This window comes from Diplotaxodon limnothrissa, linkage group LG6 (assembly GCF_057381915.1).
Source record: "Diplotaxodon limnothrissa isolate DT_005_m linkage group LG6, D_limnothrissa_male_GT1.1, whole genome shotgun sequence".
Taxonomy (NCBI): Eukaryota; Metazoa; Chordata; class Actinopteri; order Cichliformes; family Cichlidae; genus Diplotaxodon; species Diplotaxodon limnothrissa.
In genome coordinates this window covers 3,839,781-3,859,555 of record NC_140601.1, presented here as the reverse complement: position 1 = coordinate 3,859,555, position 19,775 = coordinate 3,839,781, and the positions used below count along the sequence as shown (strand labels likewise).

Genomic DNA, 19,775 nt, shown 5'->3' with positions numbered 1-19,775 from the left:
CTTGTTTCACAAACCGGTTTAGCGCGCGCGACTTCATTCAAGACTGCGCAGCCTGAAAGGGAAGTTACGCCAGCAGCCGGCGAAACCTACGTCAGTCTTCCACGACGTGCCGTTTTCACACTGACCCATCAGCCCTCTCCTAAAAGATAACCGGACCAATAACTGACCCCGCCTCAGCCGCTTACTTCCAACACCCCGCTTTTGGTCCGGTGTGTAGGAGTCTTTCAGAAAGTACACACCCTACTGTACAAAAGTCTCGAGCCACCGATCATTTCTGTTTTGAACGTCAGCTGCCGATCGTGTGGTTGTCCTGCACTGCTCGTGTGTCTGGGATCACTGCCATGCTGAAGTCAGATGGGTCCCAATCAGTCAGCGCCTTTCTGCCACTTCTTTTGTTCTGCATTTGTCCAGTTGCAAGGACACACTGCACAGCATGATGGGATGATGGCACTGGTCTTGGCTAATAAGTCTTTGAGAATGGCCTCGTCGGTACAATCACGCCTGGTAAAGAATCCAGCGTCCAAAATGTTTTTTGAAAGACCTTAAAATAAAACTATTGCTCAAGATGACTTAATACATTTACAACAACATCCAGATACTTGGGGGCAAAAGAATCCAAAACTTGTGGAGTGGTTCGTGACTTTCTGCACAATGCTATGCAACAGTGCAAAAACCAAACAATCTGTTCTCAGCTGAGTAAAGTATATTCAAAAGACCAATATTATCTTCTGACCCGATCCACTCGATATCCCAAACCTTTAGAGAATACTTACTGAATAACCTGGAGTCTTCACTGTCATCATTACTGGGGAAGCTACCACACGAGGCTTTGATAACAGTTTAAAATGTTGACCGCAAAAGTTCACAAATTAAGAAACTCTGATTTCCTCGCAAATATTTATTTGTCTCCTCGCCATCAAAATATGTTTTGAACAAAAAAATTCAAGCAATACATGCAACCAATTAAACACAAGCATGCAGGAACATTGCAGACTTACATTTACAAAGATAACTCACACATTTAGGTGGAAAACAATTAAAAACACGTTACCCAGTGCACGCAGAAGAACAACTCTCCCTCCATGTTACACGAACACATGACAACGCTCCTCCCCCGACTTCCTCGTCCTAGCTGAATTTCGCGCCTTTTAGAAAGACTCCGAACGCTTATTGGCTGACTGTGGCGCGTACTTACGTCGTGGACGTACTTTTTGGCGGAATTTTTTTTCAAAGAACTTTATTTAAAACACGATTGGACAAACTGCTTCTTTAAGAAGTTTCCCGTTCACGGAAAAAAAACATTACGTAAATCCACCGTGCTCGTGTACAGAGAAAAAAATACAATCTTAAAAACATTATGGAGGACGCTGTATATTCAACCAGCACATCATGATTTTTAGCAGATTGTTTGTTCTGCCTCTCAGAGTCCCAATTCATTTTTGGAATTTAAAACATAACCAGTAAGTCACTCAGTGATTGTTCCCAGATCTGTAACCATTAATTTACTTAAAAGACATCAAGGCCAAATTGTTGAACAGAGAGACAATGTAGTTAAAACAAAAGAAAGAATAAAATGAGTTAAAATGTTACAAGACATCCATAAAATAAAGTAAGCATACGCTTATATAGAATACAATGCCTTTGTTGTCACTATACAGATGTACAATGAGATACAGAGCATCTACTCAGTGCAAACATGTAGAAGGAAGGGGGGGGGGGGGCACAGTTTATGCATATACTTATATACATAAATGGCTATACAAGCATATATGTGCAACAGACACACACACACACACAGCAAAGTGCTACATACACTAAACAAAAGCACACACTATTCCAATATGAAATACAATAACACAGATCAAATACGAGTCTCTAAATGGGAACAAGGATGAGCTTTTAGAAACGCTTAAAACGATCCAACGTAATTAATTTGAATTAAGTTGTACTTAAATCAGCTGTAACGTAATGAGAGCAGCTTGAGAATCTAAAATCATTTTGATCACTCAGCCAATCAAAGACAAGCACAACATTGTACTTCACTCATTTCTCAAGAAGCCTTGTTCGTGTCGTATTTCATTGTTGAATTCTCCAAAGACTGAAGTTCAACGTGGCTTGAACGGTCCACTCCTCGTTTCTGCCCTTTCAGCTTCCCCACGCATTGCCCTTGATAAACACGCAAACATGGAAAGACGCACTTGTAATAATTTATGCAAAATTGAGTAAAAATGAGAAAAAAAAAGCATAAAAGAAACTTAAGTTGTCTTCAGACATTTCAAGTTGAACAATAAAAGTTTATGCGTTTGGCTTATGTGTTTTATTTACATTGTTTGTGTGCTCTTCACTCATTTAATACCAGTGTAATGTATAATTTTGCTGTTATTCTCTGCTTCCTGTTTCAGTGCGTTTTCCTCTGGTATCCATGACAGATTTTCATCATAATCAAACACCAGACTTGCCAGTAATCTCTAATCAAAGGTTTAACTGCTGTAACCCCACATTCTTGCACTAAAGTTGATCAACTTACGGATCTTTACGCGTTTCTTCAGACAAAATCCAACGACAGCCAGGAGAAAGACGATACCAACAGGAAGGAGAACGGCAAGAAGTTTATCTGAAAGAATCAGAAATTAAAAGGCAAATTAATGTGATGCCATTCATGAATTATTATTACATTTAGATCATTTTTAATTCAAATTTATTTTATAAAACCTTGTAATTACAAATTTAGTACATTGTTGGCTGGAGGGAAGCTGAAATGGGTCAAGCACAGACGGCTGTGTCAGGATCTGAGACTTCGCTTCCCAATATTACTGCCTGCACACTAACAGAACTAACAGATATGCAAAGAAATTAAAAATAAATAAAATAAATAAGTAAAGCAGTTGGAACAGGACACCAAAAAATCTGCTGGTGAGGAATTTTTCAAATATCATGTATCAGTGTTGAAGCCAGTTCCTTTCACTTTCATTGTGTTGAACTCTGATAAGTAATGGAAAAAGTATTGCAACAATGTGACTGACAGAAGATGAGTTGTGCAGTCTGGTGACTGGTGGCATGCTGACAACAGCAGTTTTTGTGAATTTTAACGCAACCTTTAAAGCTTAGGTACTTTCAAACCTTGACTTCACAAAGAGGAAGCTAGCCCTCTACACGACTTCACGTGTAACCCACTTCTCTAGCTCATACACGAGTTTTCACAGGAACTGCGTGCAGCCAACAATGCAAAAGTGAGTCATTTTTCAGAATATAAAAATCAAACCACAAGTTTGCAGTATGAATGAAGAGTTCTTTTATTTTTAAAGATGTTTATCATTGCAGAAAGCTGATTCCTAGTAAAACACTGGGGATGGCTGCAGTGGACTCTGCTATTACGCTTGATGCATCACTTTCATGACTTAATGTGACACTTAAAAAGAAACGATTCGTCATCAGCTCAAAATGTCTGCTGTGAAGAAAAAAAATAGGTCATTCAACATCTTTTCTCTGTATTGTGGTGAGGTCTGCATTAAGGTCTCTACTGGTAATACAAAGCAGCCTGAGCTGAATGCTGTTGTGATTTCACACTATAAATAAAACTAAATTGAACTTAATTAAGCGAAAAGAAGAAAAGTTCAAAGTCACTTGCCTGGATCATTTGGCTTCAGCGTTGTGGTTGTGCTGTGGAGATTTGGAGATGTGGTTGTGCTGGACCTGACATTAATCTCTTTGGTTACTGTAAAAATAAATAAATTCTCAGAATTTGAAATATATGAGACTGTCTAAACAAAAGAAAATTTTTATTTTTTTTAAAAGATAGCATGTCTGATAGTGTCCTCCAAGTCCATGTTAAATTACTTTGGATAAAACAAAACAGAATAAAGTGCTATTTTAATTTTATTGTGTTCCACTTCTCTTCCGCTTATCCTTGTTAGGGTTACAAGGAGGAGCTGGAACCTATCCCAGCTACCATAGGGCAACCGGCAGGGCGCACCCTGGACATGGTGCACCGTGGGCAGGTGCACCGTGGGCAGGTGCCCAGTCTGACACAGGACTAACAAATAAAGACCACACTCACATTCACACCTGTGGGAAAGTTATAATGATAAGTGGAAAACTAGATTGCTGTGAAACTGAACATCAACACAGAAAAGTACTAAACAACACAGCACAACATCAGCCAGATTCAGTCACATTCATGCCGTTCAAGCTTCCTTTGTGACAAAATCAAAATATACAAGGACACAATGGTTCACTCGGTGTTATCAAAGCTATAACTGTTAACATGAAATAAAGCCCTCACATCTTTTGCATATTATTTGGGACTGTTTACATTTAAAGGGAAAGTCACTTTTCTGCTCTTTCTTTAACCAAATTCCAAAACCAAATATAAAGGTACGTTTGACAAAACTTAGTATCAAACTAAACTTGGTTATTTAGAGTGTTTACCATTAAGATGAACGATGCAAAAGGCTTTCAGTTTTGGCACAAAACACCTGTAACGCCCACTATCAGACAGGCGTGCTGAGAAGATCTGCAGGGTTAGATTTCCTCTGCTAAGGTCTCCAGAGTCGATACTTGCTCTGCTTCTATAGCTCGCCGCCTGTGCACCATGATTTTCCTGCCCGTGTCGCCACGAGAAGACTACATCGTTCAAGTCAGTGTGTTTCCAGTCCACGGTATAAGCAGACAGGTCAACTGAGGGATCCACATAACATGGTAATGAGACATTACGACCTTCTTCTGCCTGAATCAGTGGGGATGGGCAATAGCTTTGAGGAGTTTCTGGGGAGGGAAAAAAAGCAATATTTATATAATTTGACAGTCTCCAAATTACATTTGAATTCTCAACGAAATGTGTTAGTTTATTGTTCAGTAGCAGGACTTCAAGCATTCTGAGCCCACAGTCAGATATTTTTTACCCTAAGAAATTCCAAAGGACCCAAAGCAGGAAGTTTATAGACTGGCCATCTGCTCAGATGGAAATACCACCTTCCATCTAAAGTGTAACCATAACTGCACTCTTATTAACCGCATCGGTTCGCCATAAAGCCAACAATGATGCAAACAAAAACCACTCCGACAAAATAAGCTGATGATCACGATTACTGTTCGCAGCCAAAGAAAAAGCCGGTGCCGACTCTGGCGGCAGAGCACTACAAATGCTCTACTGCCGAGAACCTGTTCGTTGACTGATTAAAAGTATCATCATGCCATTAACGGCTTTGGAAATCTTCCTCTCCCTGCTTTCTTATCAGTGTTGCGCCAAAAATTGATTTAGTGTTTCCGCTGTAAACTTCAAGAGTTGAGAAGCCACAGAATTGCATCACACAACAGAAGCCATTAGGTTTTTAACACCGGTAAAATCATACAGGCTTACAAATACACGAACAGCCTGTAGTTATCCTGGTGATGTAAAAGTACAAACGTGCCATTTAAATAAGTTGGAGTTACCTGCTGAAGAAAAAACCCCAAGAAAGCACAGCGCGATGATCGGAGCGAGTGTGTCCATCAGGGGAGCCAAAACATTTACGCGGCCAGTTAAGCGCAGGTTCGTTTAAGCTAGCTGTAAACGAGCTAGCGCTTTAACGACGAACCACCTCCTCCCGTCCGCAGACATCGTTTACCCGTCTACACTGTAAATGTCACTAAATGCCGCTGTTAGCACAAGTTTAGGCACGTTTTTGTTTTTTCAGATTACATGTTCTTTATAGGAAAAATGTCCGTTTACAGGGAATGTAATGAATCATCAGAAATTCCCTGATTGCACTGCTCAAAAGAAATTGTTTTAAATGCTCTGAAATTCTCCTTTTTATATCAGCTACAAACCTCAGGATAAAGCAGCCAAAATGTACAGTTGCACTGCCGCATTTAGACGCTGATCGCACACGGTTTTCTTCCAACTTTGACTCACTGTGCAAACTCCCACATGGTTTTACGTCGTGTGTGGATATCAAGTATTGCCAAGCATAAGAACCACGATTCAAATAATTTTCCTAATGGTATAAAAGGATACTTCATATTTCCATGGTCTAGGTACAGTATACACCCTCACAGTGGCACTCTGTCAATATCAACTCTGATATCTGTCTAAATAGTGATAGCGGGTCAGGGGAGGGTATCCAATAACCTTCTTACTATTAGGCAGCAGTCCAACAAAGTTCAGTTAAACTGCAAGAGTCACTATAACATACAGTCTGCTTATCAGAATCAGAATCAGAATCAGAAAGGGTTTTATTGCCAAATGTTGAGCAGGTTTACAACATTAGGAAATTGCTGCGGTGCTTCAGTGCAAACATACTGCCATAAATTACGCTTAAATAGACATGAAATAAAAATAAGAATAAGAATTAAAAGTGCTTTGTAGAAAGATATGTGCATGAGCTATACATGAGATATATACATGAGTGCAGGTGGTGATCAGTGCCAAACATGGAATGATGCAGTGACACAGCGTAGGGTCATGTGTTAGTGGCGGGGACAGTCATGTGGTTATTGTTCATGTGTCCAACAGCAGAGGGGAAGAAACTGTTCTTATGGCGAGAGGTTCTGGTGCGAATGGACCGGAGCCTCCTGCCTGAGGGGAGCAGGTCAAACAGACTGTGTCCAGGGTGAGAAGGGTCAGCTGAGATCCGAGCTGCACGCCCCAGTGTCCTGGAGGTGTACAGGTCCTGCAGAGATGGGAGTCTGCAGCCAATCACCTTCTCAGCAGAGCGCACAACACGCTGCAGTCTCTGTTTGTCCCTGATAGTGGCTCCAGCGTACCACACGGTGATGGAGGAGGTGAGGATGGACTCGATGATTGCAGTGTAGAACTGCATCATCGTCCGTGTTGGCAGGTTGAATTTCTTCAGCTGACTCAGGAAGTACATCCTCTGCTGGGCTTTCTTGATGACGGAGGTGATGGTGGGCTCCCACTTCAGGTCCTGGGTGATGGTGGTACCCAGGAAGCGGAATGAGTCCACAGAGGTGATGAGGGTGTCAGTCAGGATGATGGGGGGGAGTGGAGCTGTGTGTTTCCTGAAGTCCACAATAATTCTAAATTGAAACTAAATGAAGTTCCTGGAATAAGACGTCAGAAACAGGGTGTCTGACTGGATACGTCCTCTGGACAGCATTACGTTGGCCCCTAATGTTGTGGGCATTTTTCTATCAGAGTTCTTCAGCATCCAACAAATCTCTAGAAACACAGTACTCTTAAAACTCGCAATATCCTGTGTCAGAGCGATTCTGGAAAAGTAGTATACTACTAGTAGTACACTAGGCTGGACGGCTCATAGCAGACTTACCATCCGGAAATCCTACTCAAAAGCTTTTGGCTAAAGGTACAAATCTCAGCTAGAATGATTACTCATATGATAGATTATATTCTTCTAGTAGTAAAGTTGAAAAAAAAAAAGCATTATCAGTGTGTTCTCACCAATCCAGCTTCAGAATCCTCCACAGAGGAGCCGTCCTGGTTGGATTATTCATTGTTTCTGGTGTCACCAGCAGACCTCAGCACCGTACTCATTTGAACTGAGGGAAAGAACATCTCTATAATTTTGCTGCACATTACAGGGTCTCCACTTTTTCCACAAAATAGAGGCTGCTCAGCCCCTTTTGTGTGTAGAGGCTCTTTGTTGGTCTTCTGCTTCAGGTACCTGTGCTCCACCAGATCAACATGCTGTCCCAGGATGGACCGTCTTATAGGCATCGTCCTCAAACTGAACTCACTTTCTCTGGTCTTGTTCTTATTCAGAAGTAGATCACTTCTCCCACTGTGCATTTCGAAAGGCTGATTTTATATTTCACAATGCAAGAGTTAATTTAGAGTGGCCGAGTAACTGTAGGGTGAGATACTATGAAGCTGAAGTTGATAGTGCCTCCATGTTTCCCTATGTCGTCATTCAGAATTAAGAAAGATAAATAAAATAATTAAACAAACCTGATGAGATTTTGGAGCACCAAAGACATTTCCAAGGGCTTTTACTTTGAAATCCAGTCAGACTGACTTGAAATTAAGGTAAGGTAGGTCAAACTGGGAGGGTCTCACATAATACTTAACACACACACACACACACACACACACACACACACACACACACACACACACACACACACACACACACACACACACACACACACGCGCGCCAGGACAAAGGCAGAGACGCATAGAAAATTACGTTTTTCTCCTTAAAAATGTAATAAATTTAGAAAGAAAGAAACAATTTAGAGAGCACACGTAGCACAATTGTAGCAAAACATTTCAACACAACGAAGCAAACATTCAACACAATTAATTGTAGATACTTTATTTATATAGCACTCTTAACAGAATAGGAACCACAAAGTGCTTCACAATAATATAAAACAGATACATAAAACAGCACAATCGAACAAACTGCACAATTCTAGTTAAAAGCCAATCTAAATGAAAGAGTCTTAAGCTGCTGTTTAAAAGAATGAATGCAATCAAGGCAATGTAAAGATGGAGGCAAAGCACTCCACAACCTGGGGGCCACCGCTCTAAAACATCTCCTCTGGTCTTAAAACGACCAACAGCTTTTGATTAGAGGATCTCAGGCTGCGAGAGGGAGCGTGCGGCTGTAAAAGATCAGAGATGTAGGCAGGAGCCTCGTGATTCAGAGCTTGTGAAAGCTTAACGAGTGTCAGTATAAGTGTATAAGTATACTCTTTGAGACGATCATAACCTCATGCTTGGAGTAATAGGGTTTGGCCAGAGCACGTCTGGAACTGGTGCAGAATGTTGCGGCACGGTTTTTAACTGGTAAAAGAAAATTTAAGCATATTACTCCGGTTCTGGCCTCCTTACACTGGCTTCCAATTAAATTTAGGATCAATTTTAAAATCCTTTTACTGGTTTTTAAATCCTTAAATGGTCTGGTACCTGAATATATATGCTGCCCCTCATTCACTCCGGTCAGCTGAGCAGGTGTTGCTCAGAGTCCCTAAATGATGGATGAAAGTTGGAGGAGACGGAGCGTTCTATATTGTGGCCCCAAAGCTTTGGAACGATCTTCCTCTTCACATCAGGAACTCTACATCAGTGCTGGTTTTTAAATCCAGATTAAAAACTCATTTTTATTTACTCGCCTTTGGTCGGCCATGTGTTGTTTTTAAAGTGCTATATAAATAAATTATGGTAAGATAAAATCGTTTAATGTGCAAACACGTGACAGGGGTTTCAAATGCAACTGCAAAATTAGCCACTTGGGGATTGTTTGCTAGCTAGAATAACAAAATTAGTGAAAGGTAAGTTTTGCTTAACCTTGTAAGCCCATCATAGAACAAGTCTTTACATTTTTCGATGCTATAGTGTCAGTTTTTGGAGGATTTCAAGTTGCTAAACATACAATACATACAATTACAATCACTGTATCGCAAATTTTAATAATATGTATGCATTAAGTCCATAGTAACGACTTAAATTGCTAAAAAGGTGCAAAAAACTACAAATAAATTAAAAATTATATTTTTTTAACACATTTTTCTAATAAAAGAGATTTCAGAGGTGAAAACTGTTGCAAAATAGTTCCGAACCACAGGAAATTTATTTTGTATCCTCAGAATTTCATTTCTAACAAACACTAATTTTTATAAACTGCTGCAAAAACAAAAATCGATCTTGTGCACAATCTGCAACAGCATGTGCCTCAAAAATAAACTATTTCCAACTGTGTCACAGAGACTATACAGAAAGTCAAAGATGAACTTTCTGAAAAAAAACCAAAACAAAAAACTACATTTCCCACAAAATGAGGCGATAGTTCCTGCTGACAACATGATAAAGTTTATTCAAACGCAGGAAGTGCTGTGAACAGCTGATCAGATCAGCAAAATTTGTCTGGATAATAATAAATTTTTTGTTGTTTCTTGCACTTTTTGCAAAGCCATTAGTGGAAGGAAACTGCAACCTGGGACAAGTTAAATACTGATATGGAAGTACAACTCCTCTGTTTTAATATGCAAAAAATTATTGCTCTAGCTTATTTGGTTGCACTTCCACCAGGATTTTAAAATAGTTAATGGGATCGTGAACACTTTCATGGGCTTAGAAGGCTTTTAAATCCCTGCTACAAATTGCTATTAAGTAGGGCTGCCACAAATGATTATTCTGATAGTCGACTAGTCACCGATTATCTTTGCGATTAGTCGACTAATCAGATCATGCATCCAGCTTATTGCACCAGCTAATGCTATAACTATCATTAGCTTACAGCTTTAAGTGTTTAAGCTTTGTGCTAACTAACAATAAAGACAAGATGATAGTTTATTAAATGTTAATGAAGTTTGCAGATTGTTTTGGTGAAGTTTAATAAACTCCTTGCTATCTAAGATATAACAGGACACCGGAGTAAATTCTCACACTTCTGATAATCAGCTGTCTGCTTGACGTTTATTCAGCTGTGTAAAAACTATAACTTTAATCTCAGCCAAACCGATTTACTCAGGAACAAATAAAATGCTAAAAAAAGCCAAACAATAACATTTTTAAGTTATCTAAGTGACTCATATATCATGTTTAACCTGAGTAGCGAAAGACTGCGGTGGGTTTGAAAACGATTTGCCGGGAGTCCGGTGTTCTCACGGCTCTAGTGAGCCTTGAACCCCGGCTAGCTATCGAGCTGGTCGGAGTGCTTTTGAAAATATGTGGTGTCCTGATAAACTGAGCAGATATTTGAGGTTTACACAGCTACATTCTCACCTGAAAATATGTTAAACGTTTATTTTGTGACCCAGAAAGAATAATAAGAGTAATATTAAAACTAACTAGCTGCCGCCATTGTTGGAAACTGAGCAGGGCCGCGCTATGAATTCTGGGATAGGTTGGGCCACGACCCATCCCGACCCATCCTTCAAATCTGGGGAAATGAAGGACGCATTTCTGGGCCGCATTTGTCGGAGTGTTCGAGTTTGGACAGTCTTCGTCGTGTGGCTGTAACGTAATCGGCCTACAAATGCGGGCACAGGAGGATGCAGTTCCTGAATTTGGAAACAGCTTCTTCTTCGGGGTTTAATGGCAGCTGGCATCCTTGTACATGCAGTGCTGCCATCTTCTGTTTCAGTCCGTTATTACACTTTTAAATCCTACTACTTATTCCTGCGTATTTTGGAATCTTACAAAGCTTCAAACGACGTGTCGACTATTAAATCAGCCGTCGATGATTTTGATAGTCGACGTAATCGTGACTAGTCGACTGATCGTGGCAGCCCTACTATTAAGTAATTTGATTTTCCAAATAATTCATAAAACAATCTTACTTTTTTCTACGTTTCCAGGAAATATTTAGTTGCACCTGAGCAACTGACAGAAGGATCAGATGAATGGCCCAAATGGTGGATATTCAAAAAAGCTTCTTTTCTCTGGCCGTGATGATGAGATTATCCTTTCAGTCCGTCAGTTCCTCTTGCTGATGGTTTCTTGAGCTGTTCCTCTTCATCTCCTTTCTTTGCTCTGTTACCTTGGGTTTCCAGCTCAGAGTCGTTCTCTTCAGTCTTCCTTTGGCATGTCTTACAAATCCCTGTGAGAACAAGAAAACCAGTTAGAAACTGAAATAATGCTGTACTATCCAAAAGCACTAAACCGAGGGCTGAATTAAAAAGCAAGGTTTCGTCTTATCCAGGTAAAAAATAGCTTCACCATTTCAGTCGGCAGCAAATAATTTCATTGTTCTACAAGCATTAACATGTGGTTCTAAAACATGTGGTTCTAAAACATGTGATTCTAAAACATCCAAACTGTACGTGCAGAAAACTTGACCTCTGACTTCAAGGTCAAGTCAAGGTCACTGGGAGAAACTCCAGGCCTCGAGAGCCGGTGTCCTGCAGGTTTTAGATGCATCCTTGATCCAACACAGCTCATTCAAATGGCTAAATTGCCTCCTCAACATGTCTTCAAGTTCTCTGGAGGCCTGGGAATCAACTAATCATTTGATTCAGGTGTTGACCCAGGGTGATATCTTAAATCTGCAGGACACTGGCCCTTGAGGCCTGCAGTTCCCCACCCCTAGTTTACAGGTTCCTACAATGTGAATGCTAATGTTCGGTGGTTGCTGGAATACTGTTCTAAGCTGTGGTATGCTGGCGGAGCAGCACAGCAAAGAAGGACACATCCAGGCTGGAAAAACTGATCAGGAAGGCTAGCTCTGTGGTCGGCATGAAGCTGGACACTCTGGGGACAGTGGCAGAGAAAAGGACATTAAAGAAACTGCTGGACATTATGGACAATGCTGGGCCTCCTCTGCACACGGCCATTAACAACCAGAGGAGTCTGTTCAGTGACAGGTTGCTTCTCCAAAAGTCAAGAACCAACAGACTCAAAAACTCCTTGTTCCACACACCAAACTGTTTAACTCCTCTCTGGAGGGGAGAGGGAGGGGAAACAGGAGGACAAAGGAGGAGGGAACAACTGTAGTGCCTCTTCACTGTGCAATACTTAATATCCAACGGAGCAATAGACTCACAATACTTGAAATGTGCAAATCCCTTGCATTCTTATTCCTATTTATTTTATTTATCCCTTGTGTATACTCTGTATTTATATATATGGTATATTTCTGCTCACATTCTGTAACTTCTGTCGGTGCTGTGCTATTGGAAACCGAATTTCCCGGAGGAACCAACCCGAGGGATTAATAAAGTTTTATCTAATCTAATCGATTGGAAAAGTTAGTGTTCATCCTTCAGCTTTACTGTGCTAATGTTTATATTATACTAACCATAGCTGTGTAGCTGGCACCACCAAGCACATCATTACATACCAGCTAGCTCAACTTCAGTAACCCTACAAACGTCACACTGCTGTTTAGCTTTTTATCTTTATTTGTGTGGAAGTGACAGCAGAGGTGCACGTTTGAATTTTTCAGAAATCTCTCAGTCAGAACGTGGTATATTATATTTAACCAAAAAACAAACAAACAGTTTATCTGAAGATGGTCAGGTATAGGGACAGGCCTGAAAAATGAGTGAAAAAGCAGCCAATGATCAGACAAAAAAGTAAAGAACTGGTGCTCAAGACCACAAAAAAAATAAATAAAAAAAAGATAATAAAATTAACTAAACACATAAGTAAGAAGGCAAGAAAGTCTGTCTCATTGGAACTAACGTACAAATAAATATGAGTGATTCAAGACTTTGTAGAGTCACTTTAAACGGAAGCTGCAACATAACCAGCCGAACCATCTGGAAAGTTAACCAGACGCACCCACCTGGAGACCAACAACACTTCACATGGGTGGATTTTCAGAAAGCCCGGCTGATGGCCAAAGTGCCATTTATGTGTTGAGCTGAATGTGCAATTTAGAAAACACTAGCTCCCATCTGTTTTATATCCATGTCGTCTAATGTTTAACAGTATATGCTTATTATGGATAGCAATAGTGTTTGATTAAAGGTACAGTGCGAAATTTGGAACTTCAAAGAGATTAAAAAAATCTAATTAATTTTAAACAAAATGAAAGTAAACTATGAGCACTCAGAAAATGAGCACAATTTAGCATACTATAATTTTATAAGAGATGGAAATTAGAAATGGTATCAGTGAGGGGGTACAACCTTAATGTGAACGATATTTATCTCATCATGCGCAGAACTCACAAAGAAGCCATCGCACACGCAAGAGCGTCTGGTTTGAATGTGCTGCTACAGTTTCACAGCGCAGAGCTTCCTGCGCTCGGAGAGAAATCCTGCTTATGCTTTTAAACTTACTTTTGCTGTCTGGAGGCAGACAAAGGTAGACGGGGTCCTAATGTGATTGGTCACTTTGATCGACACTTGAGGTTACTGTGTTAAACTGAGTTACACTGTGACAGGGACAGAAAAGCTGTTTTAAACTGCATTTGTTTAGAAGTTGAAAAATAAAGGTTGCTGAATTAATCATCAGCAGTTACTGTTTGTTGTACATCAGTGGAAACACTGACAACTGTCACTGGATTATTTAATGTTAATTTAATTCTAAGGTTAGTTCTGAAGCCTCTGCACTGCTGCCCCATTAATCTGTTGTACAGTATTACACAGCTTTTAAAAATCACAATGAGAAGCACACATCATTGCTATTAAAAAAAACAACAACAACAGGAAAAAGTCGAGTAAACGTAATTTTATAAAATGTGTTTATGTTGTTGCCGGTGAGTGTACTTCACTCAGTGAAACAGCTGTACACATCTGGCTCCAGAGCTCCACACACCGTGACCACAGACAGTCTGTGGGGTGGACAGCAGAGCAGGATGTGACACACTGTCTTTGGTAAGTAGCTCATTGGGCTGAACTAGTGTCTGATGAACAGTTCAGGTTGTTGCCATCATGCTGTATGAATCTAAAAGGTCATATAACTATAACACACTATGCTTGTAGCTGCTGCATGCCAGGTGTTATCTGCTGTTTACAGCTGTGGAAGAAGTACCCATCCTAAATCCTATACTTATATGAAAAAGTAATACTACAGTACATGTGTAGTCTGTAAAAATACATTTTTACTGAAGTAAAAGTACAAATATTCTGCATTAAAATATACTTCAAACTCCATATAAGTGTTCAGTCATTAAAGTGTACACCACTGATGGGACTAATTCACTGAAGCTAAAAATCACACCACAATTAATTAGTTGATGTATATTTTATATGAATCTAATTCTGCGACATATGATTAGAGAAGTATTTGAATTTTTATAGTTATATTTTTTGAATAAAGCAAAGAGTTGATCTGTGCTACATATCAGTTGTGAGGATGTGTTGATGTTTTGAAAGCGCAGTTTGCTAGTTTAGCTACAGCAGTTACTTCTGTTGTACTGATTTATGACGGGCTTCACTTTAATGCTGAAACTCATCTTAAAGACTTATTAAAGACTTCAAGGGCACGTTTTGAAACGTGCCGTTACATGTGTTTCCTGCAGACTGAGCAACTTTATGTTGATTGGTTTAAACATCTTTATTTTAGCCAAACTTATAGTTGCCACATTCTGATGCACACTTTCTTTCCTGGTCCTCGTTATAAGTTTTAAGCTATGTAATACTGTACAAGAGAACTTACTTTTGAATCCTCTGCTTTCTTCAGCATTAAAGTAATACAGTGACAGTTTTGCCACTGCTATGTTTTCAAAATGTTAACAAGTACGGTTTAAAACAGCGTTTCTGTCGCTGCCACAGCGTACCTCAGTTTAACACAGTAACCTGAAGTGTGCATCAAAGTGACCAATCACATTAGCACTGTGTGCTACATTGGTCTCCGCCTCCAGACGGTAAAAGTACATTTATTCGTTTGAGCAGGATTTGCCTCTGAGTGCAGGGAGCTACTGGCTGAGTGTGAAACTATAGCAGTGTGTGCAATGCAGACTGTCTGCACGGTTTGTTGAATTTACATGCGTGGAATTTAAATGCGCTTGTGCATTTGTTATGACGTAAATATCATTCCACACCTTTACATCACTTTTTGTGACTTGTCGTTCAGTAGCTGTTTGTTAGGGGTGCATTTATTAGCGGAAACAAACGAGTGCTGGTTGTTTAAAATAGCTTTGCACCATAACGGAGCTCAGCCTGTACAGCCTGTGCAGAAAAACAAATAATGAATCCTCCTGTGGTCCTCGTTTGATCAATGGACTTCAGCAGAGAAACCAGATCTATGAATCAACTTGACTGAGCGTACCAATTCAAAAGCCTGAATGCAAAAGTCGGTGATGGCTAAATTAAAAATGTAATGCTGTTTAACTCACTGTTCTTGAAGAGCATCAGGAAAACAGGAGCTATGAGAAGAGCAAAGACGGGAATGAGGGCATAATAATGATGACTGTTCTCTGGTGCAGGATCTAAAGGGAAAAGCAAAGTGTTTGTAAGGTATACGTCTTGATTTTCTGTTTTTTTTCAAACAAACCGATGACCTCATTGTGCCAGTCTTACCTGTATCTGGCATTTCCTCTGTTGCTGTTGTGCTGGTGTCATTCTCCTTAGTAAGGTTTTGCTTCTCTGTCACTGTTTCAAATGAGGTAAAAACCATCAAGTTGTTTTAATTCTGTTTCTTACTTACCTAACCATATACAATTCCAACATTTATTAAGTAATGCCAGTAATATCAAATAATGAACAAGCTCATGAACCAACTTACCAACAACATCAAAAAAACAGGCGTATTTTGAATTTGGGATAAACCATTTGTACTTTCCGCTATCAGACTGCTGGACTGATCGGATCCATACAGTCATCAATCCTCTCCTCATGTCCTCATTGATGAACTTCACCCGGTTTCTGTATTGTGAATCAAGATCTTCCTTTCCATTTCGACAGGTGTAGATGACACTTGTGGGGTAACTTGTATTTCCATCGACTCGTTTCAGAACCAGAGAGGGGCACTTCAAGTTGGTTCTCGGGGGGATTTCACACTGAAAAGGGAGATCATCACCGTTTGATCTTTCGATTTTCTGAGTAGAGCTCGAAGTTTGAAGTTTTCCTGGAGAAACAAACAGTTTTAACATGAACAAAGACTGCACATACATTGTCTCCACTTTCAAGTTCATGCAGGTACATATGGTTAAAGTGGGGGTCACCAAGCTAAACAAGAAACATACAGCTATCTGTTAATCTGTTTACCCAGACAGTGCAAGTTGTACATACCAAGCATTTCGTTTAAACACACTATTGGATTCGTTCAGGAAGTCATGCAAACTGTAAGAATAGGGACTGTAAAAAATTTAACTTTTCCCTTTTAAAAAAGGGGGAAAAAAGAGATTCTGGCATTTTCAGTAAGCTAACCGAAGTCAGGGCTGCACATTGTGACAGCTTTCACCATTAGTTCATTTGATTATTGCATTATTGCAGGGGTGTCAAACTCAAATACACAGTGGGCCAAAATTCAAAACTGGAACAAAGTCGCGGGCTAACATTAATATTTATTGAAGAAAAAAAAAAAAAAAAGAAATCTTCCTCCAGATATAAGAATGAATCTTTTCTTATGGACTCAAACAAGTTTGGCTGAAAAACTGAATATGGAACAAGCAAAGCTTAATACTAAACAATATATATATTAGCTGTATAATACCAGTAGGCCAGCTCTGATAGGAATTTGGTATGGCTTCGCGGGCCAAATGTAATAGACTATGTGCACGTTAGCATATGCTGCTTCCGGTGCGGAAACTCCTGTGGGGAGCTTTGTTTCCGGTGTCCTATTCGCGCCTGGTTTATGGTCCAAAACAAGTAAAGCAAATGAATGAATCAAGCGGCGATTTACATTTCTATAGATGTCTCGGGCATTTACCCAATATATCTGTAAATGATGTTCATCGACTTGTTGATATTTTTCCCCCGCGCCTCAGAGCAAAAGAGAAAAGGGATTCAAATGTTATATTTCTCAGCTGTCCCTCGTGTATCGCGGGTGTTATGTCCTAAAAATAACCAGCGAGAGGTGAAATCAAGTAGCCAATTTTATTTTTTGACGGTGCAAAACGTTTCGTGGACATCGTGGACATACAGCACTGCACTTCAGAGTCACACTGCTAGCGATCGATGCAGCGATTCTGTACTGTACAGGAGAGACGTCACGGAGGAGATCGTCTGCAGCGATCAGGACGCAGGACGCAATGTGATGTAAAAAAAAATAAGCATGCAAACTTGCACTAAAAAAATCTGCGAAACAGCGAGGTGAAAGGTGAACCGTGTTATAGCGAGGGACCGCTGTAATTTTGAAGGTAAGTCACAACATACCCTTCGTACATATTAATGTATAGAAACTATTACCAGCAATCATTCATTTTTTGTGTGGCTTTTTTCAGGGTTTGTTAACATGCTGTGTAGGTGTGTACTTGACGAGCTGATCTCGACATAACGGGGGAAACATCTGGTTTGACTATTCTTCACCTGTAGTTTGAATGCTGAACATTTGCCTGTTTAAATCATGAGACCAGTCACTACACAGAGATGTGCTTCTGAATGTGGACGATGCGTCTTCTGCAGTGATGCAGTTCTGCTTGTGTTGAGTGATGTAAACAACTGATCGATCTAAACTCTTTAAACGTCAAAGTTGATCATTAGATTTTTTTATGACACAACAGTGGTGAGTGTTCCCACCTTCTGCTCTTTGTAACTTAACGCCATCTTTCCGTTTTCGAGTTCTGGACATGATTTTGGAGGATATATCTTCGCAGTAGTGATTGACCGCAAAGTAAAGCTACCGAAAATGTACAACACCACATCCCATCTCAAACCAGGAAGTTAGCATTTTCTCGTGCAGAGGGTCTATTAGGCTGCGGGCTAAATTGGCGCGTGGGCCCGAGTTTGACACCTGTGTGTTATTTGATTAAACAAGTTGTCAAAAGCAATATTTTGAATCACAGCCCAAGACCTCAAATAGCTTTTTTGTTGACAGAGTTTACAAACTTCCTAACAGTTTTCTATCATTGTACACAGCACGTTCCTCATAATCTTTTTCTTTTCTAAACGAGGATCTTTTCAGAGACTTGTTTGTTTTGTGCCAGACTCTTTATATCACGATTATTTCACACACTTGTGAGTAAACCATACAAATGACAAACCTGCGGCAGTTCACTCATGAAATGTGAGGAATGCAAAACAATCAAGAACTTGCTTACTTGGGTATTTATTGCACTGTGTACCACATCAAATATACAATTAGTATAAAATCTTCCAAGTTAAAAGAGAGAAGCTAGACAAAGATTTCACCAAATTTGGAAAGAAGAGTTTCTAAATCCTAAACTGCTAATACAAGCAACCTAGGTAGCCACAACACAATAACAACAATCGTTTAGCGTTTGCTAAACAATTGCTTAGCGCCTTAAAATTGACATTTGTGGCGTTATGCTGGGTTTACTACACTGTATATACACATCAGGTCTCAGTTCAAAAGAAAAACTAAGTTCAAAACTGTAAAAGCAGTTAGCTAAACAGAGCACAGGTACCTGTTGCGCTGTTAGCCTTAGCTTTCAACGAGTCGAGTGAGGTGGGAGAGTTTGAATAGCACACAGATCAATTAAAACGCAGTAACCTCTTTTAAAGGGTTCGTGAAACCCAAAGTAGTGTTGCCACATTGGGCTCAAAGCAGAAAAATAACCGTGTCCGTGTAGCTTCCAAAGTGGCGTACTCTTAAATGCACTTACCGGTGTGAAGCAACGCGAAAGTTAAAGCCAAAAAGAGCGTTTTTTCGAACATAGTTAAATTTGTTCAACCAGGATACGAAAACTTTACTTCAATACGGGCTCAGTTGGACTGATATCCAGAACCTTCTCACGAGAACAGATTAGGTTATTTCACGTCTTCAATGTTCCCGCGAAACATTTACATCTAATGGAGGCGGATCAGTTGAGAGGACCAATGGGCGGCTGTCAAATGGTTGACAGGGAAGTGTGTGTTTGCTACGCATGCGTAAGAACGCAGTGACGTTTCATGTGTATATCTTCGTTGCGAATATACAGAGTGAGTGCCACTGTGTCTTGAGCACATTCTGGTTTATGATATCAAACACCTTCTAGTAGGAAGTCCTTTCTGCAGTCGCTTTGAAGTGCTAGGACACATGTTTATACTTTTTTGGGTGGAGGTTCGTCCTCTCGGGAAACAATCATCACGTGTCACTGTTGCCGTGAATATTGGTATAATTGTAACGCAATCCGTAAGAATTACTGGTCCAATGTTATTAGAGTAGCCTGTTCCTCTGCGAAAGGCGGTTCCATACAGTCCACATTACAAACGCCATTAGCAGCTACTCTCTTTAATCGTTTGTATGACATGATTCCCACACAGTATACTGTCCATGTTAGTTGCAAGTGAAGTCTCATTAAAGAATTTAAGGTAAAAGT

The 19,775-nt window shown here is 40.0% G+C and overlaps 1 protein-coding gene across 1 annotated transcript; it reads right to left on the bottom strand.

Moving 5' to 3' along the window:
* Positions 1 to 11,364: 11,364 nt before the first annotated feature.
* On the bottom strand, positions 11,365 to 19,131 carry LOC146629914 (uncharacterized). Its single transcript, XM_085355465.1, has 5 exons — positions 19,080 to 19,131; positions 16,079 to 16,420; positions 15,874 to 15,945; positions 15,690 to 15,782; positions 11,365 to 11,504 (listed from the first exon to the last, which is right to left on the bottom strand). The coding sequence occupies exons 1-5, from the start codon at positions 19,129 to 19,131 to the stop codon at positions 11,365 to 11,367; spliced, it is 699 nt and encodes a 232-aa protein (XP_085211591.1).
* Positions 19,132 to 19,775: the final 644 nt, after the last annotated feature.

Bases quoted from the DNA above. Each gene is read 5' to 3' on its own strand.
- LOC146629914 (XM_085355465.1), bottom strand. From the start codon at position 19,131: ATGTTCGAAAAAACGCTCTTTTTGGCTTTAACTTTCGCGTTGCTTCAC. The intron at 15,946-16,078 runs GTAAGTTGGTTC...CATTTGAAACAG, and splicing joins CTGTTTTTTTGATGTTGTTG to TGACAGAGAAGCAAAACCTT. The intron at 11,505-15,689 runs GTGAGTTAAACA...TTGTTCTCACAG, and splicing joins CCTGATGCTCTTCAAGAACA to GGATTTGTAAGACATGCCAA.